Source organism: Aspergillus japonicus (genome assembly GCF_003184785.1).
Source record: "Aspergillus japonicus CBS 114.51 unplaced genomic scaffold BO86scaffold_14, whole genome shotgun sequence".
NCBI lineage: Eukaryota > Fungi > Ascomycota > Eurotiomycetes > Eurotiales > Aspergillaceae > Aspergillus > Aspergillus japonicus.
In genome coordinates, this window is record NW_020291651.1 from 68,540 (window position 1) to 94,175 (window position 25,636).

Consider the following 25,636-nt stretch of genomic DNA (forward strand, 5'->3'; position numbering starts at 1 on the left):
CGAGACGAGCGGAGCAATCCCTCCGCATGTCGCCTAGCACGAAGCTGAATATGAAACCCAGACCAAGTATGATCATGCCGCCCATGCAAATATATGTACAAGCAATGTAGTCGTAGTCCAACAGACACGCAATCCCAGAAGAAGAGCTTCCCGTGAGCCAGGGAAGAGATGCAACATGCCTGGAAAAAGCAAAGAAAAAGAGACGAGGAGGGAAAGAGGCTCATCCAAGAGAGAAAAAAAAAAAAAAAAAAAAAAAGCAATAAAAATGATATACATGCAAGAATATGCAATTCCCGTCGACTAGAAGCGGCAAGAAGATGTATGAGACGGTGACATCAGAAGCAGTAAACAGACAGGGATCAAGACCTCAGTGCTAGGTACTTGAGAATGGCGCCATATAGAATTGCACCTGCACGGGGACTAGGACTTCGAAAGCCCCGACCGAATAATGGGCTTCTGTGGAGTGGTCCTCTTCTTGCCAATCACAAGACCTTCGTCTTCTGAGTCCCCTTCAGACTCTTCCTCATCATCGCAATAATACCTGGATTCATCATCCTCGGTCGAGCGTGAGAGGTTAAGAGGCGGGGCTTTCACGGTGTCGTCGGTACGGAGAATTGAGGGTATTTTAGCTGTAGAATCACAATCCCTGTCTCGGGTACCGCCCTCTCCGGAGATTGAAGATGCCCCTGACACCACGGACGGGATGCTCGCATGAGAGGTTCGCTGGGACATTCCGCTAGTATATTCGTCCACCGAGGACGAAGAGATAGTAGCAGCCGAAGGCGGTGATGTTGTTAAGCAGGACTCGCCGGAGATGAAGTGTTCAACAGAGGGGCCGGTAGCCGGCGAGTAAACATCATATGGCGGAATGAGATGATCGTGGTCTGGTCCATATGAGCCACGGGCCGGCGCATGGTCCATGTCGAATGTCGACTCCATCCCGCTCCGTCTCTTTCGTAACAGGGCTTCTCGAGTGAGATGGAAGGGTTCGGCGTGTTTACCTGGAAGCTGATGAGAGCGGTTGCGACGGTGACCCGGAGATGAGGACAGTGAATGGTCATGAGGGATCGAAAGTAGATCCTCATTGGAGCGCAGGGCAGGATGCTGCATGTGGCCAAGCGCAGACGTCACACTAATAGCCAAACTAGGCTCAGAGTGGCGGTCACTTTCCAAAGATGCTGTCTCGCCGGAAACGGACCGATCAGAGCGCCAATCCTGAGGCTGAAGTCCACGTGCTAGCCGACGGCTTGCGCCGCCAAAAAGTCCACTTAAGTTCGTGGTACCCGAATGTTCTACGCGGACAGGTGTGCCCGTCCGTTGTGGTATAGGTGAGTTCCTGGAATCGTGTGGCTTCACAGTTTTCGCAGACTCGGCTGTGGACAAGGTCGAGGTCGCGCGCTCCGGGGGGTCGGGGCGCACAATCCGTTCATGTGAGGGGTTGGATCCGGATTGAACAAAGTAAGAGGTCTGCTCGTCCCGGCCAACGGGACTTGCGGTGACACTCCGTGAAAGGGGGTGTTCCCCATCTCGAAGATGGCGAATTGAACGCGAGAAATCTTCATCGCCCCTAAGACTGAGGCGGCGCCCCTCCCAGAGAGACTTGGCAGAGCCAGAGTCAGCGGAGTTGTTGCTAGGAGTGCGCTTGCGACTATCCTTCTCTTTGGATCGCCCAGTCAGGAAATTCGACCACTTCGCAACATTGGAACGCACCCTCTGGAACAGAGGCACTTTGCTGACAGCCGTGGTGACTTCCTCGTTAGATACTTCAATTTTCTTGCCCTTGCTCTGATATCCCGGGTCGGTCTCTTCTACCCAAGCACGAGGGTTGGGAAGGCCGTAGAGAATCCAAGGGTGGTGCTTGATCTCCTTCACTGTGATACGTTTGACTGGATCCTTGGTCAACAGCCTTTTCAGGAGATCATAGAGCTCATCGTCGATGTCTTCGTACACCAGTTCATCCTCCATTCGCTTGCTGTAGTCGTCGAAGCGCGGCCACTGGCTGGCGGCATCAGGATTCTCTTCAACTGGCTTCAAGCGCTTTCGAGGTATGAACACCTCTTTCTTCACAATAGTCTGGAACATGCTATACTCGTCATCTGAGACAAACGGTAGACGTCCAAAGATCATGCCGTAGAGGGTGACACCAAGGGACCAGACATCAATAGCACCAGTGATTCGGGGAGCGCTGCCAAGACTGTCGACAAAATCCTCGCCTGTGTAGCACAATTCCGGCGCATAAAAGGCGGGTGTCCCAACGGTTTTGGATAACTCCCGTGCGTCGTCTAGTTCAGTCGCGTCTGTCTCCTCGATATGTTCCTCATCCTCGTCTCTGATGGGCCGGCCAAGGTAAGATACCCCAAAGTCGGAGATTTTAACTCGGTAATTGCTGGTAACCAGCAGATTCGCTGGCTTGATATCACGGTGAATGATACCTTGAAAGTGCAAATATTCCAACCCCAAGAGCGAGTCTCGGAAAGCATTACGCGCCTCCGCAAACGTGAGACAGGGTACATAAGACATATCATCATCGTCACTCAGCCACTCCGGCTCGGAGGGAGCGTAGCCAAAGCTGCTAGATGCCGTGCTGAATCTTCTATCGAAAGAGTAATCCGCATAGGCACCATACATGCTGCCTTCCACTGCGGCCAATGCTGCTTCGGGACCCGATGCATAAGAATGGCATGGAGAAGACTGGGTTTCATCATGGTACACCAGGGATCGACTCGGAATGCGAGCCATGCCAGGCTCTTCGTCTTGCTCTTCGTCGGACTCTGCGCCATGTTCTAGACTCCAGGCTGGGATAGGAGCCTCCTGTGCAAAGGCGGCCTGCGCTTCGAGTCGTTCGCGTGCCTTTTCGCGTTGGCGACGGAGATGTCGGGCGGTTTTCACATATTGCTGGCTTTCCTCCATGAAAGAAGGGGTCTCGGGGATACCAGCCCTTTCCCGCTCTAATCGGCGCTTATCAACATGCACGATTTCCCGCAGACCTCTCTTGCGCCAGATGATCTCACCATTCTCCACATACTCGAGAACTATGTATACTTTTTGGCGATTAGGGTCGTCGATCACTTCCAATAGACTGACAACATTTGGATGTCGAGCTTTCTTCAGAATGGCAACTTCTTTCTTGACCTTATCCTCAGGATTGCCCAGCTTTCCCAAGCGACGACGCTTCGAGTATCGCTGGACAATTTTGATGGCGACTTTTTGTCGGGTCGTGACATGGCGACCTAGTTTCACCTTTCCATGTTCTCCACGTCCGAGCTCCTCGAGAATTTCATATTGATTAATCAGCTTGTTGCCAGTGATCAAATCGCGGTCTACCTCGGCTGTATGGGTCCTGTCCGAGTGGGTCAGTCGCGGGCTCTTCAGCAAAACAAGATAATGCCCCAGAAAATTAGCAACTTGCATGAAAAGAGGGCCAGGACTTACTCTTTGGGTGGCTGGAGATGGGTCGGGTGAAGATATGGGCTACTTATCCGACCCTCGTCATCCGAGGCGAGCGGAGTTGAGCGAGGGCTGCGCACGGAGAAAAGTCCGGGGCTGGAGATGGGCGTATTGCCCGCCGTGCGCGCCGCACGTGCAGGAGAGAATCGAGAGGCCGCCTCAATCCGAGACGGATATGAACTGCGGGTGCGTAGAAAGGGAGGTTGATATGTGGGATGAACCTGGGATTGAAGCACGGCGTATGACTGGTCAGGATAGACAGGATACTCGCCGGGTGGCATCTCCGACTGGCTCAGGTGCACCATTTTTCGGGCGATGGGGTTTCGCCCGATGCCGCCGTGATCCGACCGAGCATCGACGACTACGTCCTCGTTGAGTGCCTGTAACGAGCTGGAAGACGTCCGCGTGGACGGGGATCTCGAGGTACTGGAGGAATGATAGAGGTGAGGGAATGGGTGTCGCAGAGAGGGCTGTCCTTCTGGGATGTCTCCAGACAAGGGAAGTTTGGCACTCGGAGGTCTAGTGATGGCTTGTCGGACGTCAACTTCCGTTGACGTTGGCGAGGAGCTCAGAGCCTCATTCGATTTGTCGGAAACCCGTCGAAGGGGGTTGTCTGATGCCTGCCCATTTCGAGCGACCAAGTTCACCAGTTCCTCCGACCCTGCGATCGAAGGGGGCCGGTCCATTTTCATATTTCAATAGTAGGAGTCTTTGTCGGAGTTCAGTTGTGCATTCTTTTTTGCTTTCCGTTGGCAGTGTTATCAAATCTTCTTGCCGACGTGAACGAGGGATCGGTTTCTGTACCCTGGTCTGGCCTTCTCACGGGAACTATTATTCAAGGAGAGCTGGCGTGAAGCTCTAATGATACGCCCGAGTGGATCGGCATCACTTGTGTAGCGCGGTGCGGCGGAGAGCGATGGCAGCCATATGATTCGAGCCGAGAAGAAGGGCGCCGAAGAACCGTGTACCTGACAACGGCGAGGGCAGGACCGAAGAATCGTTAGGTGATGGAACTGCTGCAGCACCAGGATGCAGCCGATGAATGCGCCCGAAGAAGGATGTGCGAAAATGCGGCCAAAGCCCAATATGTCTGCAACGCCGGGTTGATGGAGAACCTTCGCGTATGGCAGTTGTCGAGGCAAGGAGTGTCTAAGTATAGCAACCGGGACGGAAACCGAGAACCGATAACAATTGGGTATATAATAAGGTATAGAAGACTCCCAGTATGGACTGGTCAGACCGGGAGAGGGTATTATACTGAGTGGGAGGAATTAAAATTAAAATTGGCTTCCAAAGGAGGGGTAGTTCTGAGTATTGACCGTTGATAATGGGCGGGCAGGAATGAGAGAAATAAATGGGAAGTAGGAGATAGATTAAGAGAAAAAGAAAAGGAGGGGGGTAGAAGAGACAGAGGAACGGGGAGGGGGAGGAAGGAGGAAGTAAGAAGAGGAGGAAAGAGGTGGTGGTGGAGATGGTGGAGGTGATGGTGGTGGGTAGAGATAGAGAGAGAGAGAGAGAGAGAGAGAGAGAGAGAGAGAGAGAGAGTTGGGAAGATGGATGAAGGGCGGAGATTAGAAAAGAGGAAGAGGAAGAGGAAGAGGAAGGATAAGAGGGAAATCGAGGTTGCGGGCGGTTCGGCGGGTAGTAAAAAGAGGTAACTTGATGGGAAAGGAAAGGTCGGGTAAGTTAGATACTCGTACAGTACCAAGTTCGGTCGGGTGAGGAAGTATGAGTAAGTGACGGCAGTGTTTTCACAGACAGCCGAGCTATTGCAGAGGGAAGATGGAGGGGCAGACGAAGATCACAGTCCGGTCAGGCTTTTGTCAGGCGGGTATGGTTAATGGTTAATTTGGGGGGGTGGGAAGGGGAAACTTGGAAGGGTGGAGGGGAGGGAGAGGGAGGGAGGGAGAGGGAGGGAGGGGGAGGGGAATAATGGGTGTGGGAGTTAAGTGGATTAGTACCGTACAAGTGGTGATGTTGGCGCTGCTGGTGTAGGTGGTTTAGCTAATGTATGTACTTGACTGACTGACTGAAGTGCGTGGCCACCATAAAACTCCGTAGTAATAACGCAACTAGGTCAGGAGAGAGGTGAGGTGAGAGAACGAGAGTAGGAAGAATAAAAAAAAAATCAGACCAGGGAGGGGGGCAAGCCCAGCAATAATACTACGTACATACCATGTAGCCAAAAGAGACAGACAGACATGTCCGTGGTCGGCACAGCCAAGTTACTGAGTGTTAACTAACTCAACTACGGAGTAAGTCACTGCAACTTAGTCAGGCCGTAGTCGCAATGACGGCTACTGCTGCTCCTTTGGCTCTGCTCTTGCTGCTGCTGCTGCTGCTGCTGCTGCACTACTGTACTGTACTGACTAGCTCACTTTTTGCCAGCACCACCATCACCAGCCACAGAGCATTTTCTTTTCATACACCAGTCGAGATCTCTTCCAAAGAGACTTTATTTGAGCCCTTGGAACAAACGGATATGCCGCATGGGGATTGCTTGGAACTTTGGGAAGGGAGATTCTGGGCCCCCACCTGAGATACCTATGAACTGGAACGTACTCGATATTACCCGGTCAGTGGGGATGCATGTCCACTGGGAAGGCAAGGATCGGTTGAGAGCTAGAGCGAAAGAAAGAGGGAGAGATAGAGTAGAGGAGATGAAGAGGGTTCTGGTATGTACTGTACATTCACTCCCTCTTTCACCAATCAGAAATACTACTACTGTATAAACTACTAGGTACCTACTTAACAGGTACAAACGAGATAACTATGACGACGCAGATAATGACTCTGTCCCCATAGATGATGACAGTTTACTATAATGGCGGATACTAAGAAATATTGCCCCCTTCTCTTTGGTAGACTCGATTTAGAATGGAATCAGCCCTCAGTAGTAGTGCATCCATCCATCCATCCTTCCCCATCGACCAGACGAGACCAGACCACACCAGCTATTTCGGCCGACCATCCGGGCCTCCTTGGCATCGTGGATTGGTTGAGATCCTCCCAATCATGGTATCCATGGGTCTCGGCGACTGGGCCCCGACCCGGGGGAAGGGGGGCGAAATTTTTTTTTAATAATAATAAAAAAAAAGATTAACATTAAGAATGGGTAAAAGAGAAAAAGGGAAGAGAAAAAAACAATGATTGAAGCTACCAGATATATACATAATAGCCTGAAATGCGACCAACAAGTACTTGTATGAGGAGATCAACCCAGCCCAGGAAATGAACTATAATGTGCTCCTCCAATTGCTTGAGTTTAGAGTATAAAGACATCGAGTAGGTAAGTAAGTTGTACAGAATGATGATCAAGAGATAATATATCCTAAATAGCAGGAGAGGTGTATTCTATGTATAAATAGAGAAGTAAAGATACCCTGATACCTTCTCAAAAATTGAAAAAGAAGAGCTGCTGCTGCTGCTGCTGCTGCTGCTGCAAGTTGCAGTCAACTCAGTGCCCAGTGGCGGCGGCGTCTCTTGCCAGGTGCCAGTCGCTTAGGTTGTCTTCCATTCTCCCTTTCTTGCTTTGCCAAGCAACCCATCCGCGGGCTCGACCATTACGTAGGGGACTATTTCTCCGGCCTAGTAGCATCAACGAGTCAATCAACGAGTCAATGGCGCTATTCTTCCTTTCTCAGCTCCTTTCTTCCCCTGGTTCTCTTTCTCTTTCTACTGCAACCGTCGCCCAATTCTCTCTCGAGTCGTACGTACGGCTAAGCAGGGGCTCGGGTGTGGCTTCGCCGTGTCTGTTTGATCCTTTCCGAATTGTTTGGATGGTCTACCATTCAGGATACGTTAGAGGAAAACAAGCAAATTGTCGCATTGATAAATGGGGTTAGTCTTCTCCAGCATGCGATCATTAACTAGCTCGGGCGCGAGTCTGTGGCTCTATGGTCGCATCTTATCGGGTTAGAAATCTCTACTGTAGGAATGGATGCCAGTGGCACCTGTCAGTGCGACCAGCCACCAACTCTGGCAGACCTACAGCACTTTATCGTTGGTTCCATGGGTCATATCATGGCTGTCGCCTTCCACTCAACTCTATTTACGCCGCCCCATCGTCTTTGACGATACGATCACATAATTCAATCTTGGTGTATCCGGTCGAGCACTCTACCTGCACAACATGCTCACACTAAAGGTAACCGGAATATCGATCGGCTATACCAGACTCCAGCCCAGATGCCATTGGCCCAGATGGTATTCGGCCGCTGCTGTGCTTATGGCCAATGGGGGTCAGAACCTCCTGCTTGGTGAGGAGGTCCATGTTCTCCGCAAATCCTCAGGTTCACCAGCCGATACTCAGGACGGAAAACATAATTTAGGGTACATCGTTGCTGGTGGATTTACAGTAATATGGTTATAGCACTGTCCGGGCACCACGGTTGGTGAATGGAGAACGAAATGATGTGTATTTTTTCCTCTCCCTCGCTTATCCATTCTACTCCTCCCGCATGGTCGGGTCACTAAATACATATATACCTTCATTGGACCTAGGGCTGCCGAGGGACCTGTCGTTTCTGGGTCTATCAACTTCGAGATAGCCAATCTCATGTCAAGGCCCACGGGGGGGCATGCATGCCGGTTGATCATTATCCTTTCGAACTTCGGTGGTAGATACAGTACCTAGTGCCTAGCATATACTACGATGTGGTTACTTCCAGTTGTTGGTTCGAATTGGCGGGGATTTAAACCATGTCTGGAAGCACGGCCAGCCCACCGGGTGTCACGTCTAGTATTTCCAACTCGGGATACTGGTCCATCCTCGGAAAGTATCAGCATTGCGCTGTACCTGCGGTAGATACCAACAGGCAGTGACCAGCCGGGCCCTCAAATCTTTGGTTTGCTCATGCATAGCAGCCTGATTCGCTCCATAAAGGGTGGCTGCTTTAGTGGCATGGAATCCCGTCCTCCGTGCGTTAGACTAGTCGATGGTATGGGATGAAACAAACACCTTTGTTCCCTGTGCAATTTTCTAGCCTGAGCTAACTAATCTCCTCCCATTTATAACTCGGGGTGTTAATTGCGCGATGCTCCGTCACGGCCTACTGCAGTCGTTCCCTCGATCCGCGAGACTCTCCTCCCACCACTGGATGTATGTTTTAGGTACAGGGAAGTGGGCCGGGGTCTTCTTTGAGCAGGCGGGGATGCATGACTCTGGCAAGTGACTGAACCTTAGTTCTGTCTCGGATTTATCTGTTGCCAACCTATCTGGTGCATTTCATTGGGTCTCGGGAGACACCGCAGGCGTGCTGCATGCATGCACTGTCCTCATTCCCATCCGGTTCTACAATGTCATCGAGGTCCTACATGCTGATGCTACCCCCATTGTGTATGTGCCTGACACAGCAAGGACCTCCTTCAGTGATAAGAATAAGTTACAGCCGGTGTTGAGTACTGATTGACTGTATATTGGCCCTTGTGTGCGGGCTCGTTACGGCAGGTATGGTCAATTCATTTCTCCTTTGCTTGCCTTTGGTGTGTGTAACTCAGCCCATTTGTTACCTCCTGTCACTCAGTACGTGCCGTGCGTTCATCTGGTCCAATTCAGGTGTCATCTATTTGCTGTGGCGTGTGGGCCATGGTCTTCTGCCGGGGCTTAGCTCCTTCGATCCGGTTCGAGGTGGCAACCCGCTGAGGGTTGTAGACTTGCTCGAGTGCATCTGGTGTACTGGGTAGGACGTTCATTTATAGGACCCACTGACGCCCCCCTTCTGCTCCTGATGATACTATGCATGTATGGACTATGCGCCATTTCTATTTGCTGGGGTAGGGATTGATACGTTTCTTGTATCTCTCTGTATCTTGAGATACACCTTGGTAGCTGTTGCTCGACACTTTTTTTCATGGCTGGTGGGGCTGTCGATCGCATATCCCCCGTTGTGCAGGCTGTTGGTAGCCTGGTGAACGAGCCTGGTCTCCCGATTGAGATATATACTCAAGAAATGTGTACCGGCTATCATCGATGAGCTGGAGGTGTGCCTAACTATAGCACTACAACCTGGAGAACATTAGCAAAGATGAGATCGATCTGAGATAGCGGCTCTCCGAGACATATATATAGGTAATATATATAACATCGGCATGACGATAACAAATGCGACGGAAAAATGCTCTAATCCTTAGGTGTAGCCAGGAATGTGTGTGCTATGGTACATATTGCCAAGCAGGGGTGCATTTCCAACAACAACAGGTGCTGTGGTCTAGTGGTATGACGTCACGTTGTGGCCGTGCCAGCCCCGGTTCGATTCCGGGCAGCGCCACTTATTTTTGAATCTACTTTTTTTTTTCTTACTGGTACACCTTACTATGCATTATTCCTGACCATCACCGGTCGTCTCTTATATATAGGACCTGATACCCGATGCTTGAGTAAAGTCTTTTCTCTGAACCGCTTTCCACCACTGGATTCCGGCTTACCCTCAAGAAAGGGTTGTTCTGCAACTGAAAGTAATCCCAAGGACTCAGCTCTACAAGATAGATCCCACCAACCACAATTATCCCTCCCCTACTCCTGCGCGGCATCCTGATAGTTCCTATTTGGTGAGCGTGCATACCCACTACTGCATCTGAGCAAACCTCACTGGTTGCCAGTCCTTAGACCAAGCTTTTTAGCGCAGTCCTACCCCTCTTGAGTCCTGACCGTACTGTACGGAATGGGCTGCTAGGTATGTAGAGTACTCCGTACATAGCAGATGAATCCCTGCCCTGGGATTGTCAAAGTCGAAAAATATTGATACTCACTACTGAGTACTAATTCATTACAAACCCGTTACGGAGTACTGTACGGAGACCTACGGCCTGAGCATATTCCCAACCCCCTTCGAACTCACCTGTCACACGCAAACCAGCCACCATCCTCGGAAGCCAAGAGGACCACGGGCCATCATCCCTGCAGATACTAATCTTCCCCCCCCCCCCAAGCCATCCCTTGCCCGGTGCGGTCCGCAAAGGGCGAGGACAATGCAGGCAAGATTATCACTGACAGAGCTGACAGCCGGAGACAGCCCCGTGCCCAGTCAACCGTCACATCATGTCATATCACTCTGGCACAACCCAATGCGTGCTGGGCATCCACTTCAATGCCCATGCATACTGGCGGACTGGTCTCCTGTCGCAGCTCATGGTTCCGGATCACACCCAATCAGACAGAGTTCATACACAAGTGCTGTAGTCCTCGGATCCTTTTCGTTACATATGGTTGGAGCTGCGAAGGGATGTCGGGCCTGGGATCCCCAAGCAAATGCAACTCTATATCAGCCACCACTACTAGCTATGGGCGCTGGTGGTCGATCTGTCAACGCCCCTGAGTGAGCATGTACAGTACCCTCTACCTACATCGTACATCTCACCACCTATCACCGCCGGCATGGCATTTCCCTCCACCTATTTGGCATCGCTGCACCTTGTCATACCAGAGATTACTCGGTGTCAACCGCCAAGAGAACAATTCTGGTAGAGTCCAAGGTTTGTCATTCGCAGGCCCTGATTTCCTCTGCATTATAACACGCTGCATCTGCTGGGTCTAGAGGATGACGACATGGAGCGCAAAGGAATGAAAGACACAGCGATTCATAACCTGAACCGATAACTCCCGAGGCATTTTTGGCACGGCATGCCAAGTGTTTTCAAGATATGACTCGCGATCAACTCCAGAACAACCAGCCGGTACTGTGGAAAAGCTCTTTTATTCCGCTGCAGGGGCCATGTGCCCGTATCTACCCCAACAGGGGCTTTGAGGCGGTATGAGACGTACTGTCATTCGCGTCGTTCTACTCCGTACGCGATCCTTCGCCACCGCTCAATCCTCCCGGAAAGTACTCAACATGTTTGCTACTACCGCACCAACGGAAACCCGTCTCAATCTCTACCTATCGGAAATTTGAGGCATCACCTCAGCTCTGACAAGGAGGTAGCCCAATGCAGACTGATCAGACTCAAATCCCGCGTCGGAGCATGGCCTCTGAATTCCTGAATGTTCACCGAACAACGGATGTCAAATCCTTTACGCCCCTCCTCCCTCTCCCCCCCCTTCACCCAAGTGGACTCAGGGTGCTGTTCAGATTATGGACGGGATGTGGCCGAACCCTTGTCACCGAATCCAGCCAAGCCGTACTACGGAGTAGAGCTGTGCTATAGGCAGACAATCGTAACCTGGTTTGTTTCCCCCCACCAGGACCATCCAGCAGAGTATGAGCCCGTGCGCTGCAAGGGCCGTAAGAGTCCGACGCGTGGCCGGATCGCGCTTCTCTTTCTCTCCCCATTTGCCTCTCCTGACCATGAGGATGAGTGAGAAAGGGACGCCCCGACTCACAGTGGCAAGACGGAACATGATGAGTGTGATGACGAAGGTGCGGGTCGTGTTTTCAGGCCAGCGGGATGGCAGCTTATGGTACGTATCAAGAGTACATGGGGTCTCTTGGGTGCCCGTAAGCCCCGCCTGGCCATGATGAGCACGAGATTGGTTTTCTTTTGTTAATGCTCCTTGCATGTTCCACGAGTGACTAGCATCATCTCAGCCCTATCGGTGGTGCTACTAGTCTATCAGCTAAAAGTGCTAGGTTACAGTCTGATACTAAGTAGGGTTAGGTAGGTCTGGACTCGGGATTCTGAGGAGCAGCAACAGTAGCAGCAGCAGCAAGCAGTTGGCAGGCCAACCTGTAACTTAATTGGTCGAATCCCCACTTTCATCGGGCAGAGTTCCAATAAAAATAAGATAAACTTGAATGTCCTAGTCTACTAGGTAGGAATGAGCTAATCAACCTTCAACCTTCTGAAGCGTCAATTAAAGTGTAAACAACCCAACCCAAAGTTCGGCCCGGAAGATGGTCTGTTGCCCTGTTTCACTCGCGGCTCCACCTTTTCTTTTTTGTTCCTTTCTCATGCCATCATGGGATCATGCATCCACCTGTCCTCCCCCTCGCGTTGATGGAGCTGTCATTTGGAATCAACTAAACTCAAGACGTTGCCGTTGCCCAACTTAAGGGAGAGGGGGAAAATTTGCCCCTCCCGCCTATCCAACTCTCTCTCTGCTCGCCTCACTCGACAACCCAGACAATGGCCAGGATCCATAGGTACAGTACTCCTCCGTACAGTCAGTACTAATGTAGCCTTCAGGTTGCCAGTGCAACCGCCCGTGTTGACGGCGCAATTGTTCTTCCCAGCCCCTCACTATTTCCTGGTCCTTAGATGGATAGGCCTGTCTACTACTCCATATGGAGCTGAGCACTATCGACACTACCGTTCTTAGCACACTAAGGACACCCATGACGATTATGTCAATCAATTCGTCCTGCCACAGACTCCTCATTTCATCTACAGTCGGATCCGATCGGCCGCAATTGCGATGTTGCCTGCTGAAGAGATCCATGTCCGTGTCACTTCCTCCTCCTTCTTTTCTTCTCTCTGGTCTAGCCACCAAACCCAAATCCATCTTCTGCATTCCTCCCTCCCCCTACCCCCCCATCTCTCTTCCATTAGCACCACCATACCTTTCCACCCTCGCTTCATCCATATTCTGAAGTGCTCGCTTGGATCTAGAGCAATTGCATCGGTCTAGTTTGACGATCCTCGCCCATGTCGGCTGATCTGGTCTCCAGCCGTGCCTTGTCCAGATCGTGCTAACGGGCTAACCGTTGCGCTAGATGCATTGCGACCTGTCTCAGATCAGCCTTGCTTTCGACCTCGTCTCCAGCTCTCGTCTACACACACATGGATGGATGTTTTCCACAAAGACACGGAATGCGCAGATCTGTCGGCGCCCACGTGGTGTCGACGCTTGTACTTGCCTTCGTTCTACTCTGCGCTGATCCGACCTCTGCGCTGATTCCATACGAACCATCGCAGCTACTCTACAGTCTCGACCATAACGGCTCTTTTGCATATCTCTTGCATGCTACGGGATCTAGTCAGAATGCCACCACGGAATTCCTGGCCTTGAACGTATCGGGAGTTGTCGACGCCGCGGAACCGCGTTATTCGACTTTGACAAGCTCATTACCCTTCCAGCACCATGGGAACGGTTCAGCTTATGTACCAACTGTCGACGCCGCTGGCGTAATCAAGGTACTCTCAGGTGGCTGCCGGGATACCTTGGACCAAGGCGCGCTGTGGCAGTTCACACCCAAAGCAAACGATTCCACGGGCAATGGCACTTGGGAACGGCTGGCCATAGGTGGCTCCGCAACCCAGTCCAGTGTCGCTATGCATGGGCCCAATTTCCTTTCGGCGGGTTTTGCATATGCGCCCACCAATACATCTGACAGTTCCATCTATGCATTCGGCGGCATGTGCCCATTCACGAATACCACAAACCAAACCTGGATGGCTACGGCAAACTATTCTCAGTCGATGATCGTTCTATATCCTCATACTTCCGGGGATACTGTGGTTTATGACGCCTCTACAACTGGCAGTCGAGCCCCTCCTATCGCGGAGGCCGGGTTTACAATCACACCTCTACAGGCGTCCTATGCATATTCCTCCACTGGAGAGCCGCGCAAGCAGCAAGATTTCCTCCTGATTGGAGGCCAGACCCGGGACGCCTTCATAAACATGTCGCAGCTTGCCGTCTTTTCTCTCCCGCAGAATAGCTGGAGCTTTGTGAATGTGATGACTGCACCGACCACGCTCAAAACAGAACTTGCCGTACGAGAAGTCAACCTCGTGGAGCCAAGGTCGGGGCATACAGCAGTTCTGTCTCCGGACGGTAGCCAAGTCATCGTCTACGGAGGCTGGGTAGGGAACACGAGCACCGCAGCTCAACCGCAGCTAGCTATCCTGGAGCTTGAAGCGGACTACGAAGCATGGACCTGGAGGATACCATCGATGACAAATCCAGAAACTGATGAAGCGACGGGAATATATGGGCATGGTGCCACAATGCTTCCTGGGGGAGTGATGATGATCGCAGGGGGACAAACTATTTCGAATCGATCTTCCAAACTCTCTTCCAGAAGCTCTCTAGACAACTCGCAGGTTTATTTGTACAATGTCACGTCGGGACATTGGGTATCATCCTATGAAAACCCTTACTCGCGAAAAGCCAGCGGATCTGCTTCTGGCACCTCGAATTCGCGTACGAAGACCGGACTTGGCGTCGGTCTGGGGCTGGGGATCCCCGCCGTGATTTGTTTAGCAGTCTTCCTTTTCTTCTACAGCCGCAGGCGCTACAAGCGTCGCTCACGCGATCAGGAACTACGTAACTTGGCCCTTGGAGCAGAAAGAGCTCATTTCTGGGGTGGCGAGGGGCCAAATATGGCGAGCAGCATACGCAGGCCCTTTTCAGGGGAGATGGAAGATATTGCCGACTGGAAGAGTAAGCGCGGATCTGGGCAGTCGTCTGTCTGGCGTGATAAGGCAGGGGGGACAATCGCGGAGAGCACTGGCCTGCTTGGGGAAGCATTGAGTCCCACCAAGTCCAACCTGTCTGGCCCAACAGCGAGATTGTACCGGCCTCCAACCCAATACAGCGAGTTTCGCAGAAGCGATGCCACCGGAGAAATCCATCCAATTGACGAGCGCGAAGAAGACGAGGCAAAGAACCCCGGAATGATCATTGCGCAGGAGACATACGACCAGCCAAGAGGATCAGCCATTCTACCGCCCTTGGGCGCCTACTCAGCTGTCCCCCTCGTACCCCCCGAATTCATTGCTGGGATTGGCATCGATCCAGACGGTGGTCCCGCCTCTCCAGACAAAGGAGACCGGACTTCATCCAACCTGTCCGATTCATCAACCGCTTCCGCGAAGTCCATCATCCAAGCCCGTGCTCTCAATCTCCCGCACCTCTCCTCCTCCAATCAGTCGATAAGTGGACGCCAAATACTCCTGAGGTCCAGCGAAGCAGCTTCTGCCTATAGCAGTGGTGGCGCCAGCAGTAATAACAGCAGCCGAGATGGCCCCCGCAGCCGGCCGAACAGCATGGCGCTTTCCTTCGTTGAGCAATGCTATACCTCGGACTCCTACTCGACTGCACAGACCTCGGTGTCTCAACGTCAATCCGAAGGCGAACACCTCCTCCAACATCACCAGCACTCTCAGAGCCTCGACGAGCCTACCTCCCCTCTTGCTCAAACGCTCGAGCTCTTCCCTATGCCCGACAGCAAACCCACTGCCTTGCCCACTGTCGGCAGGCCCCGAACCTCCGACTGGATCGGCCACAATGTCCGCCGCGTCCTCTCTCTCACCCGGCGCCGACCACCCACGGCAGACTTCCCCGAACCCTCCGGGGCTTTCACCTCCATCGCCTCCGGCATCGACATCAACCTCGACCGCCGAAGCACCGTCGTCGGCAACGGTAACAGCCGCCCGTCCCACGAAACCCCCCTGGCTCCCGGATACGGGAACACGCGGATCCCGCGCCGCTCCGTCAGCGCCTCCGCCGAGCTCTTCCGCCGCAAACAGGGGGCCAGGGACTGGGGAGCCGGGAAGAGAAGCTCGGTCGCCGCTGGCCCGTCGTGGCGCGACGACACGGGGATTGGTGACGAGCTTGGCGGATTATATTCCGATGGCGGCCTGCGACGGTATGCTGATGCCGATGGCGCCGAGGATGGGGATGACGACTGGGACGTCGAGGGGGCGGCGGAGGGCCGACGAGTGCAAGTGACCTTCACGGTGCCGAAAGAGAAGTTGCGGGTCGTGAACGCTACGGCGGGCGAGTTGGATGGCGTTTCGGAGAGGTCCGTGAGTGGTGGCATTCCTCGCATGGTCCGCGAGATTTGAAATGGCGTACGGTATATGGGTCCGTGTATACGCAATCCCAAGGGGAAGGAAGATCTGCCTCGTGCTATCTTTCCGCTGTGAGTTTTTGGGTGGTTATATCCTGGCAATGACGAATCTGGCGAGCGCAGACCAACTTCCATTCCCCTTCGTTACCGTTGTTACCCCTGTTTGTGTTTGGTGCTGGAAAGACGATGTTGACCATGTTCATATAAAACGATATATGTATGTATGTATGTATGTGTTCACGAACCATGTGGTGGGAAATGAGGTTTCCCCCTGATGTAATGATCTTACTATAATATTATGAGCCATGAGTGGAAACCCTCGAGATTGCGAATAGCCAGATGGAGAACATCCACACGTTACCAGTATCACCGGCGTCAACGGAACATCCAATCGGGGCAAGCCGGCGCCGCAGGCTGGACTCGACCGATTAGGAAGGCCCAATGGATTGCCCAGTTGAACACCGTTCGGCAACAATGATGTGTGGTAAACAACCAGATACATGCCCGTATTCTTATAAGCCGATGTTGGATATACCAAAAGAAAGAGGAAAAGAAGGAGAATAAAAATATATCCAAAATTGTCATACCATGATATATCGCTGCACTCTAATTTTTCATGAATGGTGTCTCGAAACAAATAGGCCAAAAAATATATAGGAAAACACTGAATGTAGTGTTGAAGCCACATTCCAATAAATGAAGGAAACAACTTTTCCCAAGCCTGTTCCCGGAAATATGGAGAAAGAAACCATGAAATGAACATAAAGATGATTGCTTCGATTAGATCTTCATGATGCAATGAGGAGAAAAGGGCTTTTTTTTTTTTTTTTTTTTAGTTGGAACCGCTCAGGGTAGGACGGGTGGGGATGGTGTTGGGCAAGGGAGGCAGGAGGCTCTTGGCGCTCTCGCGAGCATACTGAGCCATGAGGGCGTCCATGATGACCAGGGCGGACATGGCCTCGACGATGGGAACGGCGCGGGGGGTGACGCAGGGGTCGTGGCGGCCCTTGGCCTCGAGGATACCCTCCTCCATGGCGTAGGTGGCCGTGTTCTGGGCCTGGCCGATGGTGGCCGGGGGCTTGAACGCAACACGGAAGTAGATGTCGGCGCCGTTGGAGATACCGCCCTGGATACCGCCGGAGTTGTTGGTCTTGGTGGTGAGCCGCTGCTTGGTGGAGGTGTTGGGACCAAGCTGGGATGCCACGTCGGAGACAATGAAGGGGTCGTTGTGGATCGAGCCGGGAACCTCACAGCCGCCGAACCCGGAGCCGATCTCGAAGCCCTTGGTGGCGGGGATGCTGAGCATCGCGTGGGCGATCTTGGCCTCGAGCTTGTCGAAACAGGGCTCGCCCAGGCCGACGGGCACGTTGCGGATCACGCAGGTGACGGTGCCGCCGATGCTGTCGTGGTTGTCGCGGAACTGCTCGATCACCTTGGTCATGCGGGCGGCGGCATCAGCATCTGGACAGCGGGTGGGCACGAAGGAGTCGACGGTCGTGCGGTCGATGGTCTTGATCAGGTTCAGGAACTCGGGCTGGGTGGAGGCGGTGGGGTGCTCGGGAGTAGGAGGGAACAGGTGTTCGTTGCCCACGGAGGAGACAAAGGCGACGATCTCAACACCGTGCGATAGGCGAAGGTACTTTTCAGCAATGGCTCCGGCAGCGACTCGACCTAATCATCCTCTTAGTATGTTTCATTCATTCATTTCACCGGCAGGTCGGAGTGTTGCACCCACCGATCGTCTCGCGGGCACTGCTGCGGCCACCACCACTGCTGGCCTTGACGCCATATTTTTCCAGGTAGGTGAAGTCGGCATGGCTGGGACGGGGGTACAGGTCCATTGTGCTACCGCCGTAATCCTTGGGTCTCTGATCCTCGTTGCGCACCATCATGCCAATCGGAGTGCCCAGAGTGACACCGAATTCTGTTCCTGACTGGATCTCGACGCGGTCCTTCTCGTTTCGTGGGGTTGTCAAGGCACTCTGGCCGGGGCGTCTGCGAGTCATCTGGGGCTGAATATCATCCTCAGTGAGCTCCATTCCGGGTGGGCAGCCATCGACAATGCAGCCGACAGAGCGGCAGTGCGATTCACCGTAACTGCAGGGAGAAAGCAATTAGTTCGACCGTGACTTGCTACGCCTGTGGCGAATGTCACTGATGACGCGATTGAGCAGGAGCTAAACCTACGTGGTGACGCGGAAGTAATCACCCCAGGTCGACATGGTGGGCTGATGTGATGCGATGCGATGTCGGCGTCGAGATTTTTCCCAAGTGGGAGGATCAATCGGAGTAAGGGCAGGAAGAAAGAGGAAGAGGTCACGGATAGAATTGGCAGCCTCCAGGAAGAAGGAAGAAGGAAGAAAAAGAAGGTGAGATCGGAATAAGACTGGAGCAAGGTGGTGGGTGGCCGGTGGAGTGGAATGGAAGAGTGGACTGGACAGACACGGACAAAAGAAGAATGAATGACTGATTCATGGCCGGCCGATCGCGAGATCGCCTTTAGGCTTTGGAGGGGCATTTCCTCTGCTATGGCTTCCCGCTTTGGTTTTCTGCCGCCCTTTTGCTTCATCGGGTATAGCCCCCGGAGATCGGCTGCCTCTTTACTCGAAGCAGCCCGCGGGAGGGCATGACGACCGCCCTTTCCCATTCGTCCAATGCTGCATGCACGATCATAGATTCATACGGTCAATACCGTAAGTAACAGGTACGATACACACTCACCGCCCTGCAACCCCCGGTCCACGGAAATCCAATGAGCATCACCAGCAATCATCATCATCGCCGTCTTCCTTATCGATCCACATAAATAAATCTCATGTGGTGCTCATCTCCTGCATCTCACCCGATGCGCCACCTTTTGCGCACCTCCCCATTCCGACCTTCGTCATTTGCATCCTCCCAATGGCAATATACGACGGCACCGGTACCAATACGGTGGAATTCCTCCTACACAGGTAATCGATTCGCGCAGCTCGCCAGCCGGCCATCTTCCAAACACCAGATCTACCAATCGCTGTCCAACGACCCCTACGTCAACCTCTCTATCGAACATTTCCTCCTCCAACATGCGCCCGCCGACTCTAATATCCTATTCCTATACATCAATCGCCCCTGTGTCGTGATCGGTCGCAACCAGAACCCATGGCTCGAAACCAATCTTCGCGTGCTACACAACGACCGGACCGCCGCCGCCGCCGCCACCAGTCCGTCTTCTCCAGACCATTCTAAAAACGCCACGGCTCCCCTCTACGTCCGCCGCCGCTCCGGCGGAGGCGCAGTCTTCCACGACGAAGGCAACCTCAACTACAGCGTCATCTCGCCGCGCGCGACGTTCACCCGCAACAAGCACGCCGAGATGCTGGTGCGGGCCCTCCACCGCATCGGCGCGACGACCACCAGTGTCAACGACCGCCACGACATCGTCATGAAACTCGAGAACGCCGGGAAAGGGGAGCCTGAGCTGCAACCGCGCAAGATCTCCGGGTCCGCCTTCAAGCTCACCCGCGAGCGCGCGCTTCACCACGGGACCTGCTTGCTCGATTCGCCCAACATCGACCGGCTGGGCTCGTTCCTGCGCTCGCCGGCGCGCGAGTATATGGTGTCCAAGGGGGTGGATAGTGTGCGGTCGCCCGTGGCGAATGTGTCGTCGGCCTTCACGAATGCACCGGTCTCGTTCGAGACCCAGGACGTCATTGCGGGAGTCATGGGCGAATTTGCCGGGCTCTATGGAACCTGCGCGGATGCTGTACGCCGGGCGCAGAGGGCCCATGTTGTGGAAGCGTCGGAGCTGTATGCCGGAGAGGACTGGGTGGTCGGGACTGTGGGGGAGGAGCAAGGGTTTGGAGAGGCGGAGATCATGAAGGGGATCGAAGAGATGATGGTGAGTTGCGTTGACACTGCTCTTGTCCTTGTTCTTGGGTCGTGGTATCCTATGCTAATGAGGCATCAAGTCCCTCGAGTGGAAATACTGCCAGACACCCCGGTTCATCTTCTCGACCCATCCGGTAGAAGGGGAGGACCCGCGCGACCGGCCTCCTCTACCGGCCACCTTGCCGCCGTCTGTGAGTTACCCTTCCGTCATCATGCACGGCTGGACTGTCAAAAATAAGCTTGGCTAACCTTCGACTATTAGACTCGCGTTTTCCTTCGCCTCAAACATGGCGCCATCGTTGAAAGCCACATCTCTACCTCCTCGGACACCTCCATGGCTACAGAACAGGCAGCCCGCTTACAAGAGGCCCTGAAGGACCGCAAACTCCACGAAATTCAGCCAGCCCACTGGTTGCAGATTCTCTCAACTCATTTGGGTACCGAAGAGGAACCTCGTGCGATCCAGGAGCTCTCGAGGTTTGTCGCGGATAAACTTGGGGGGGTCTAAATGTAGGTAATCCCATATTTGATAAAATGGCGCATAGAAGGTAGACTATAAAGCATAGTTATATTAGCGATTGCATGAGAGAGGCGTTGTGGTTCAAGAAATACATTCGAGGTGCTTTCTGAACTGGGTTCGGCACAAGGCTAAGCTCAAGTTTGAAGGAGTAATGATCAATTGTACTTTAGGACAATAGGGAGGAATTGCTTGCTTATAACTCACCCTGACAAAGTGAGCAATCGGTCGTGCCATCATTCATAAATCGTTCATTCTACTTGCTATGTACAAAACACATCTCCAAACAGCCCTAAGCACAGTGAAACGAACGAAATGGACTCGGAACAAGCAAGCTTTCTCACCTGCCGTAGTAGATCGCGTGGGCTCACAAAGAGTGGTACAAGGTAGATTTAGCAAGGATAGAGGCAGCTAACCAACTCCAAAAAGTGCAAACGCTTGATTGAGACAACAAGTCGAATGGGGCCAACCAAAGCCCAAAGATCGGGGATTAATATTACCGTATTCCTCGCGCCGCGGCGAAACGATCCTTGAGCTTCGATTGACTGCGCGTGATGCGGCGACCGGGCTCGTCCTCCAAGCTCAGGCCCCCGATCCCTGGACCTAGCTCTGATCGTCGGGGCGAGAACAGCGAGTTACTGTTATAATCGTTGTTCTGTCCATAGCGAATGTTTCGAATTGTGTTGTTGGTGGCAGATGTGGCTGTTGTTACAGTGGTTTCTGTGTCCGAGTCACGGTCAAACGCGTCCGACACGTCGGACTCGTTGTCCTTCAGACTGTTCAGAGTGAAACTGTGGTTCTTGGAAAATCCGCCGTCATATGGCGAAGGTGCGAAGTGGGTGGGCGTGGCGGGTGACTGCGCCGAGAAGCTCGAGGTAGGAACAGTAGATGAAAACGACAGGGGTGGCATAGATGGCTGACTGTCAAACGACTGGACCTGGCTCTGGTGATTAAATACCGATGGGGACTGAGGTCCAGGCACGCGGCCATCTGGAGACGCGATGCGGCGGCGGCGTTGCTGCTGTTGTTGCTGGGACTTAGAGCCATGGACTGCAGCGAGGCGATACAGTGACAGCAGATTCAGTGCCTCTTGGGCGGTCATGAAAACCAACAACAACTTCCCGTATGTGTCAAAAGATTGCCGCTGGAAAGAACCCCGGGGAAGGTAGCCCCCCAGGTTAACAGCAGCAGCCAGCTCGGAAAAGCAGATAAGGATCTCCATGCCATTCCACTGCATGATAGGACGTTTCATGACCTCTAGAAGGGCGAACCCGGCGATAAGACTGGCACTGCCCAACGATGCGATTTCAACATAATTGCCCGGGAGCGAGAGTAGACCGTATTCCGAAAAAGTCCAGGCAGCAAGAGAAACAACGAGAAGTCCTAGCCGGAGGTATTGGTAGACAAAATAACTCCATAGATTTACAGGATGGTGAGTGTGTTCATTTGGGTTTTGATGTGCTTGCCAGTAATTGTCTTCTCCATCTTCAGGAGACTTGATGGTGAAGGTCCGATCAAACAAGCTCTCAAGTCCAGTTGTCGCAGTATGATCGCTCACAGGAAAGAACTTTGGCGGTGCAAATGCCGCGCCTGCATCACTAGTGTTCCGTTGCCATTGCGGCGGTTGTGCAGGGGTGCGCTGAAACGGATTTCGTTCCACTGGTTGAATGGGGTTGATGGGATGGATGGGGCTTGCGTATTGGGGTTTGCTGCGCAAATTCCAGGCGGGTGGCTTAGGCGCAGCGGGCAGGCGGGCATAAGACAGCAGCTCGCCATTGAGCACAGATTTCTTGTCTCGCTGACGGACACTAATGGTGGGTGTGAGTTCGCGCTGGACAATGGAAGGGGTCCAGTCCATATCGTCAGCCTCTGGGGGTGGGGTTGGAATGCTTGGTTCCTCAGGAGCTGTCCGTGGAGAAGCAAGCTTGTCCAAAGGGAAACGAGAAGGTCGCTGCCGAAGATCGCCAGTAGGACTTGTAAACAGCCGACGACTGTTTCCAGTGTTGTTACCAAAATTAGGTACTGGAGTAGCTTCAGTCTTCCGACTTGGGGTGGCTGCGGGGGTGTCATCATTCCAGACGACCAGCGGACGGATGTCATAGCGCACAATGCGCCTAGAGATCGCAACAGACTAGAGGTAGGTGTCCTTCATTAGCGAGGTCGACATGGGGTTTCGTAGGATACATACCAATATCGTGAAGAATAGCATGAACAAATGTAGAGTCGGGGGAACATTAGCCTCCAGTCCGCTCGAAGAGGGTTCTCGGAGAACCGCCCAGAAGACACATCGCACCACCATAACAATGAGCTGTACCTGATAGTACTCGCCCAGGCCAACAAAGCGCCCGCCCCTTCCTTCCACTTTCAAGCGTAGCTTGGGGTTCCACCACAAAGACAGAATGCCGACAATGAGAGCTAGCCCGGCATAAGGTGCTAGATCCATCGCGCAACAGCTCGGTATCCGACGGGTTTGCACTATCTCGCGTGCGCACTCGACCACATCAGGAGAGGTAGATAAGGCGTCAGGGTCATGCAGTGGTTCAGTTTCCTCAAAGGCTAACGCACTCCAGATATTCCAGCTAAGTTGACCGGCAACACTAGCCCAGTAACCCATGGCGCCGGCCCACACAAGAAGGCTTCTCCAGTTCCACCGACGTGCTTTTCTTGCCATCCTCCCAGCCTTACTCCGGTCCATCATCCGTCTCAAATGGTCTGCTTTGGCCTCATATCCGGTTTGACGAATGCGCTGTTTCACTCGAGGCTCGCAAGTGGCGCAAACCTGGGGATACCGCTCCTCTAGGTTTTTGCGGAATTTAGGATACTCGCGTTCGTATGCGCCGAAGCTCGGGTCATCGGAAGGCGGGAAGTAGGACGCCAAATTGTTAGTGAAGAGATGTTGGTTGCGGAGGCATTTGTCGCAGAATAAACTGGAGCCTGTAAAGTCGTTGGACTCGAAGGGCGGAGTTGAAGCGTCAGGGCTGTGCACAGCGGGATTCGTTTCAGTAGCGGGGGGATCGGTGATTTCCCCGTTCTGACGTGAGTTAGCTATGTTAACCCTGGCCATCATGGCATATGAGCACACCGTGAAGCTACAAGTGACCTACTTCATCCAAATAATTGATGGCCTCGCAATGTTGACAACGCCATTTGCGAATGGGCTCTCTGTCAGCCTGGGGTGAGCGACACCCACAGTAGAAACACTTCAATCGCTTTGCGAAGAAAGGAGCCATCTCCCGTCAAGCAGGGGAACATTGATGGCGGGGAAGATATGTTTTAGAAGGTGGGGATGACAACGGTAGTGGTGGTGATGACAGAGGGAGATGATAATGGGGCGAGGGGGACGAGAGAGAAGGAGTTAAGACAACAACAGCAAAATAATCGCCGAGGGCGGCACGGACCACGTGCTTGTTTAGTTTCGAGGTCGCCGCCAGACTGGCAACAATCATGAGTACCTCACCTGCTGCCCTTGTCGCCATTGCTTTCTGAGCTTCAGACGGCGAGCAAGGCGGGATCTGACAAGCATTTGAGGGTGTGCACAACATAGCTTCGGAGGGATCTTGAGCTTCCTTGTTCGCGATCACACCCCCGAATCGCATCCCCGCGCACCGTCCGCAGCAAACCAGAAAGCCAGCCTGTTCTTCCCTTCGCTCAATTCGATCACCAATCGCCAATTCCCATAATGTCTTCGGTTGCAACTTGGACAATGCTGCTCTGGGCCTTAGCCCTGACATGTACACTTTGTATATTTGCAGCCCTCGTCAGTGCCATGCTGCACCTCACCGTCCTTACCATAGCCGATAACTAACTCGAGGTCGACTCATAGCTCCTTCTCTACGCATTGATCCAGTCGCACAACACCACAGTGCCAAAGTGGCGCCCGAGAAATCGACCCATTCATCTCTTGGTGGTCCTGGGCAGTGGCGGACACACGGCGGAAATGTTCTCCATGCTCCGGCGCATGGAACTCGATCCAATCAAGTACACATACCGAACCTACGTCGTGAGCTCCGGCGACAACTTCAGCGCGAAGAAGGCCGTCGACTTCGAAACCACATATCTAACCCAGCATAAGGACCCCGCGATATCCGAGCGGCCCCTTCCAGCAACGGGATCATACTCTATTGTCACAGTTCCGCGCGCCCGTCGCGTACACCAGTCTTACCTGACTGCACCCTTCTCTACTCTCAGTTCCTTCTGGTCTTGTCTTCTGGTCTTGCGCGGCTTACATCCAGACCAGGGACCATTTCATCCGGAGTCGACGCACTCACCCCATCCCGACATCATCCTCACCAATGGGCCGGCCACCGCAGTCTGCATCATTCTGGCCGCTAGGCTTCTGCGACTGTGGCACGCCCTTAGTGCTAGGTTTGCACTTGGGTCTAGGTCAGCCACCGTGTCGAATAATTTCCGACTTCGCACGATCTTCGTAGAATCATGGGCTCGAGTCACCACTCTGAGCCTATCAGGTAAAATCCTGCTGCCTTTTGCGGATCGCTTCCTCGTTCAGTGGCCAGATCTAGCGGGCAAGAGAGCGTGGAAAGGAATGAGGCAGACTGAATATGCCGGCACGCTGGTGGATTGACAAGCAACACATATTATCAACCGAGTTCGACCAAGGACCAACTACTAGTACTAGACCATAGATGGATAAACCATTTTCACCTAGTACCGATGGTTCTGAAGATCTGAGTGTGAGCAGTGCGGACTAAGAGCCCCTTCAGCGGAGTAAGGTAAATCGTAAGGTACTGCTTTTACTCACGCAAGTTTGTTCATTGAGCGAAACACCCACCATACCGTTGGCTATGCTATTCTCTTGTCAAGCTCAAATTCTCACTCCAAATCCTATCTCGTATTGTGATCTTGAATAATACTATCAATATACCCACCGCAATCCTACCAGAACATCATTGCCTGCACAATCGCAGTGACCTGATTACTGCTGTGTCCAGATATGTGTTCTAAGGAGTGGCAATTCTTTTACAGTTGCTCTCAAGCGAAGATTAGAGGCCTAGGCGCTTTTGTAACCAAAACGTATGCCGCGAAGGGTTGCAACGTTGCTATCAACTAT

General features: G+C 53.0%; 10 protein-coding genes and 1 non-coding gene across 11 annotated transcripts; 5 read left to right on the forward strand and 6 right to left on the reverse strand.

The window, feature by feature from the left end:
• Positions 1-376: 376 nt before the first annotated feature.
• BO86DRAFT_47082 (putative serine/threonine protein kinase) lies at positions 377-4,367 on the reverse strand. The gene is made up of 2 exons (XM_025677411.1): positions 3,433-4,367; positions 377-3,340 (listed from the first exon to the last, which is right to left on the reverse strand). The coding sequence occupies exons 1-2, from the start codon at positions 4,137-4,139 to the stop codon at positions 421-423; spliced, it is 3,627 nt and encodes a 1,208-aa protein (XP_025529231.1). The 5' UTR covers positions 4,140-4,367; the 3' UTR covers positions 377-420.
• Positions 4,368-5,737: 1,370 nt separating this feature from the next.
• On the forward strand, positions 5,738-6,199 carry BO86DRAFT_377925 (uncharacterized protein; the record flags this gene model as incomplete). Its single annotated transcript, XM_025670601.1, has 3 exons — positions 5,738-5,804; positions 5,836-6,122; positions 6,188-6,199. The coding sequence occupies 3 exons, from the start codon at positions 5,738-5,740 to the stop codon at positions 6,197-6,199; spliced, it is 366 nt and encodes a 121-aa protein (XP_025529232.1).
• Positions 6,200-9,645: 3,446 nt separating this feature from the next.
• BO86DRAFT_t99 lies at positions 9,646-9,716 on the forward strand. The gene has a single exon. It is a non-coding gene; the product is annotated as a tRNA-His (tRNA).
• A 1,822-nt stretch (positions 9,717-11,538) lies between these two features.
• On the reverse strand, positions 11,539-11,828 carry BO86DRAFT_387938 (uncharacterized protein). Its single transcript, XM_025671726.1, has one exon. The coding sequence runs from the start codon at positions 11,783-11,785 to the stop codon at positions 11,546-11,548; it is 240 nt and encodes a 79-aa protein (XP_025529233.1). The 5' UTR covers positions 11,786-11,828; the 3' UTR covers positions 11,539-11,545.
• Positions 11,829-12,260: 432 nt separating this feature from the next.
• BO86DRAFT_387939 (uncharacterized protein) lies at positions 12,261-13,155 on the reverse strand. The gene is made up of 2 exons (XM_025671727.1): positions 13,098-13,155; positions 12,261-12,823 (listed from the first exon to the last, which is right to left on the reverse strand). Exons 1-2 carry the CDS (start codon positions 13,101-13,103, stop codon positions 12,467-12,469), a joined length of 363 nt encoding a protein of 120 aa, XP_025529234.1. The 5' UTR covers positions 13,104-13,155; the 3' UTR covers positions 12,261-12,466.
• A 39-nt stretch (positions 13,156-13,194) lies between these two features.
• Positions 13,195-16,176, forward strand: BO86DRAFT_417704 (uncharacterized protein; the record flags this gene model as incomplete). Its single annotated transcript, XM_025675043.1, has 2 exons — positions 13,195-15,287; positions 15,342-16,176. The coding sequence occupies 2 exons, from the start codon at positions 13,195-13,197 to the stop codon at positions 16,174-16,176; spliced, it is 2,928 nt and encodes a 975-aa protein (XP_025529235.1).
• A 102-nt stretch (positions 16,177-16,278) lies between these two features.
• BO86DRAFT_47133 (uncharacterized protein) lies at positions 16,279-17,323 on the reverse strand. Its single transcript, XM_025677412.1, has one exon. The coding sequence runs from the start codon at positions 16,942-16,944 to the stop codon at positions 16,381-16,383; it is 564 nt and encodes a 187-aa protein (XP_025529236.1). The 5' UTR covers positions 16,945-17,323; the 3' UTR covers positions 16,279-16,380.
• BO86DRAFT_335588 (bifunctional chorismate synthase/riboflavin reductase [NAD(P)H] ARO2) lies at positions 16,985-18,658 on the reverse strand. The gene is made up of 3 exons (XM_025668880.1): positions 18,369-18,658; positions 17,917-18,278; positions 16,985-17,852 (listed from the first exon to the last, which is right to left on the reverse strand). Exons 1-3 carry the CDS (start codon positions 18,401-18,403, stop codon positions 17,014-17,016), a joined length of 1,236 nt encoding a protein of 411 aa, XP_025529237.1. The 5' UTR covers positions 18,404-18,658; the 3' UTR covers positions 16,985-17,013.
• A 324-nt stretch (positions 18,659-18,982) lies between these two features.
• On the forward strand, positions 18,983-20,796 carry BO86DRAFT_335591 (putative lipoate--protein ligase). The gene is made up of 3 exons (XM_025668881.1): positions 18,983-20,061; positions 20,132-20,242; positions 20,314-20,796. Exons 1-3 carry the CDS (start codon positions 18,997-18,999, stop codon positions 20,557-20,559), a joined length of 1,422 nt encoding a protein of 473 aa, XP_025529238.1. The 5' UTR covers positions 18,983-18,996; the 3' UTR covers positions 20,560-20,796.
• Positions 20,797-20,810: 14 nt separating this feature from the next.
• BO86DRAFT_335593 (uncharacterized protein) lies at positions 20,811-23,895 on the reverse strand. Its single transcript, XM_025668882.1, has 3 exons — positions 23,673-23,895; positions 22,757-23,599; positions 20,811-22,699 (listed from the first exon to the last, which is right to left on the reverse strand). The coding sequence occupies exons 1-3, from the start codon at positions 23,796-23,798 to the stop codon at positions 21,065-21,067; spliced, it is 2,604 nt and encodes an 867-aa protein (XP_025529239.1). The 5' UTR covers positions 23,799-23,895; the 3' UTR covers positions 20,811-21,064.
• A 143-nt stretch (positions 23,896-24,038) lies between these two features.
• BO86DRAFT_387944 (glycosyltransferase family protein) lies at positions 24,039-25,367 on the forward strand. The gene is made up of 2 exons (XM_025671728.1): positions 24,039-24,325; positions 24,392-25,367. The coding sequence occupies exons 1-2, from the start codon at positions 24,272-24,274 to the stop codon at positions 25,148-25,150; spliced, it is 813 nt and encodes a 270-aa protein (XP_025529240.1). The 5' UTR covers positions 24,039-24,271; the 3' UTR covers positions 25,151-25,367.
• Positions 25,368-25,636: the final 269 nt, after the last annotated feature.

What these genes read in the sequence shown, in the direction of transcription:
- BO86DRAFT_335593 (XM_025668882.1), bottom strand. Translation starts at nt 23,798, where the DNA reads ATGGCTCCTTTCTTCGCAAAGCGATTGAAGTGTTTCTACTGTGGGTGT. An exon ending in CCATCAATTATTTGGATGAA is followed by an intron (nt 23,600 to 23,672) that starts GTAGGTCACTTG and finishes AACTCACGTCAG; the next exon opens with AACGGGGAAATCACCGATCC. An exon ending in TGCTATTCTTCACGATATTG is followed by an intron (nt 22,700 to 22,756) that starts GTATGTATCCTA and finishes ACCTACCTCTAG; the next exon opens with TCTGTTGCGATCTCTAGGCG.
- BO86DRAFT_387938 (XM_025671726.1), bottom strand. Translation starts at nt 11,785, where the DNA reads ATGTTCCGTCTTGCCACTGTGAGTCGGGGCGTCCCTTTCTCACTCATC.
- BO86DRAFT_387944 (XM_025671728.1), top strand. Translation starts at nt 24,272, where the DNA reads ATGCTGCTCTGGGCCTTAGCCCTGACATGTACACTTTGTATATTTGCA. An exon ending in TTTGTATATTTGCAGCCCTC is followed by an intron (nt 24,326 to 24,391) that starts GTCAGTGCCATG and finishes GTCGACTCATAG; the next exon opens with CTCCTTCTCTACGCATTGAT.
- BO86DRAFT_335591 (XM_025668881.1), top strand. Translation starts at nt 18,997, where the DNA reads ATGTGGTGCTCATCTCCTGCATCTCACCCGATGCGCCACCTTTTGCGC. An exon ending in AGGGGATCGAAGAGATGATG is followed by an intron (nt 20,062 to 20,131) that starts GTGAGTTGCGTT and finishes TGAGGCATCAAG; the next exon opens with TCCCTCGAGTGGAAATACTG. An exon ending in CGGCCACCTTGCCGCCGTCT is followed by an intron (nt 20,243 to 20,313) that starts GTGAGTTACCCT and finishes TTCGACTATTAG; the next exon opens with ACTCGCGTTTTCCTTCGCCT.
- BO86DRAFT_47082 (XM_025677411.1), bottom strand. Translation starts at nt 4,139, where the DNA reads ATGAAAATGGACCGGCCCCCTTCGATCGCAGGGTCGGAGGAACTGGTG. An exon ending in CATCTCCAGCCACCCAAAGA is followed by an intron (nt 3,341 to 3,432) that starts GTAAGTCCTGGC and finishes CCACTCGGACAG; the next exon opens with GACCCATACAGCCGAGGTAG.
- BO86DRAFT_335588 (XM_025668880.1), bottom strand. Translation starts at nt 18,403, where the DNA reads ATGTCGACCTGGGGTGATTACTTCCGCGTCACCAC. An exon ending in GATTACTTCCGCGTCACCAC is followed by an intron (nt 18,279 to 18,368) that starts GTAGGTTTAGCT and finishes TTCTCCCTGCAG; the next exon opens with TTACGGTGAATCGCACTGCC. An exon ending in CAGTGCCCGCGAGACGATCG is followed by an intron (nt 17,853 to 17,916) that starts GTGGGTGCAACA and finishes GAGGATGATTAG; the next exon opens with GTCGAGTCGCTGCCGGAGCC.
- BO86DRAFT_47133 (XM_025677412.1), bottom strand. Translation starts at nt 16,944, where the DNA reads ATGTTCATTTCATGGTTTCTTTCTCCATATTTCCGGGAACAGGCTTGG.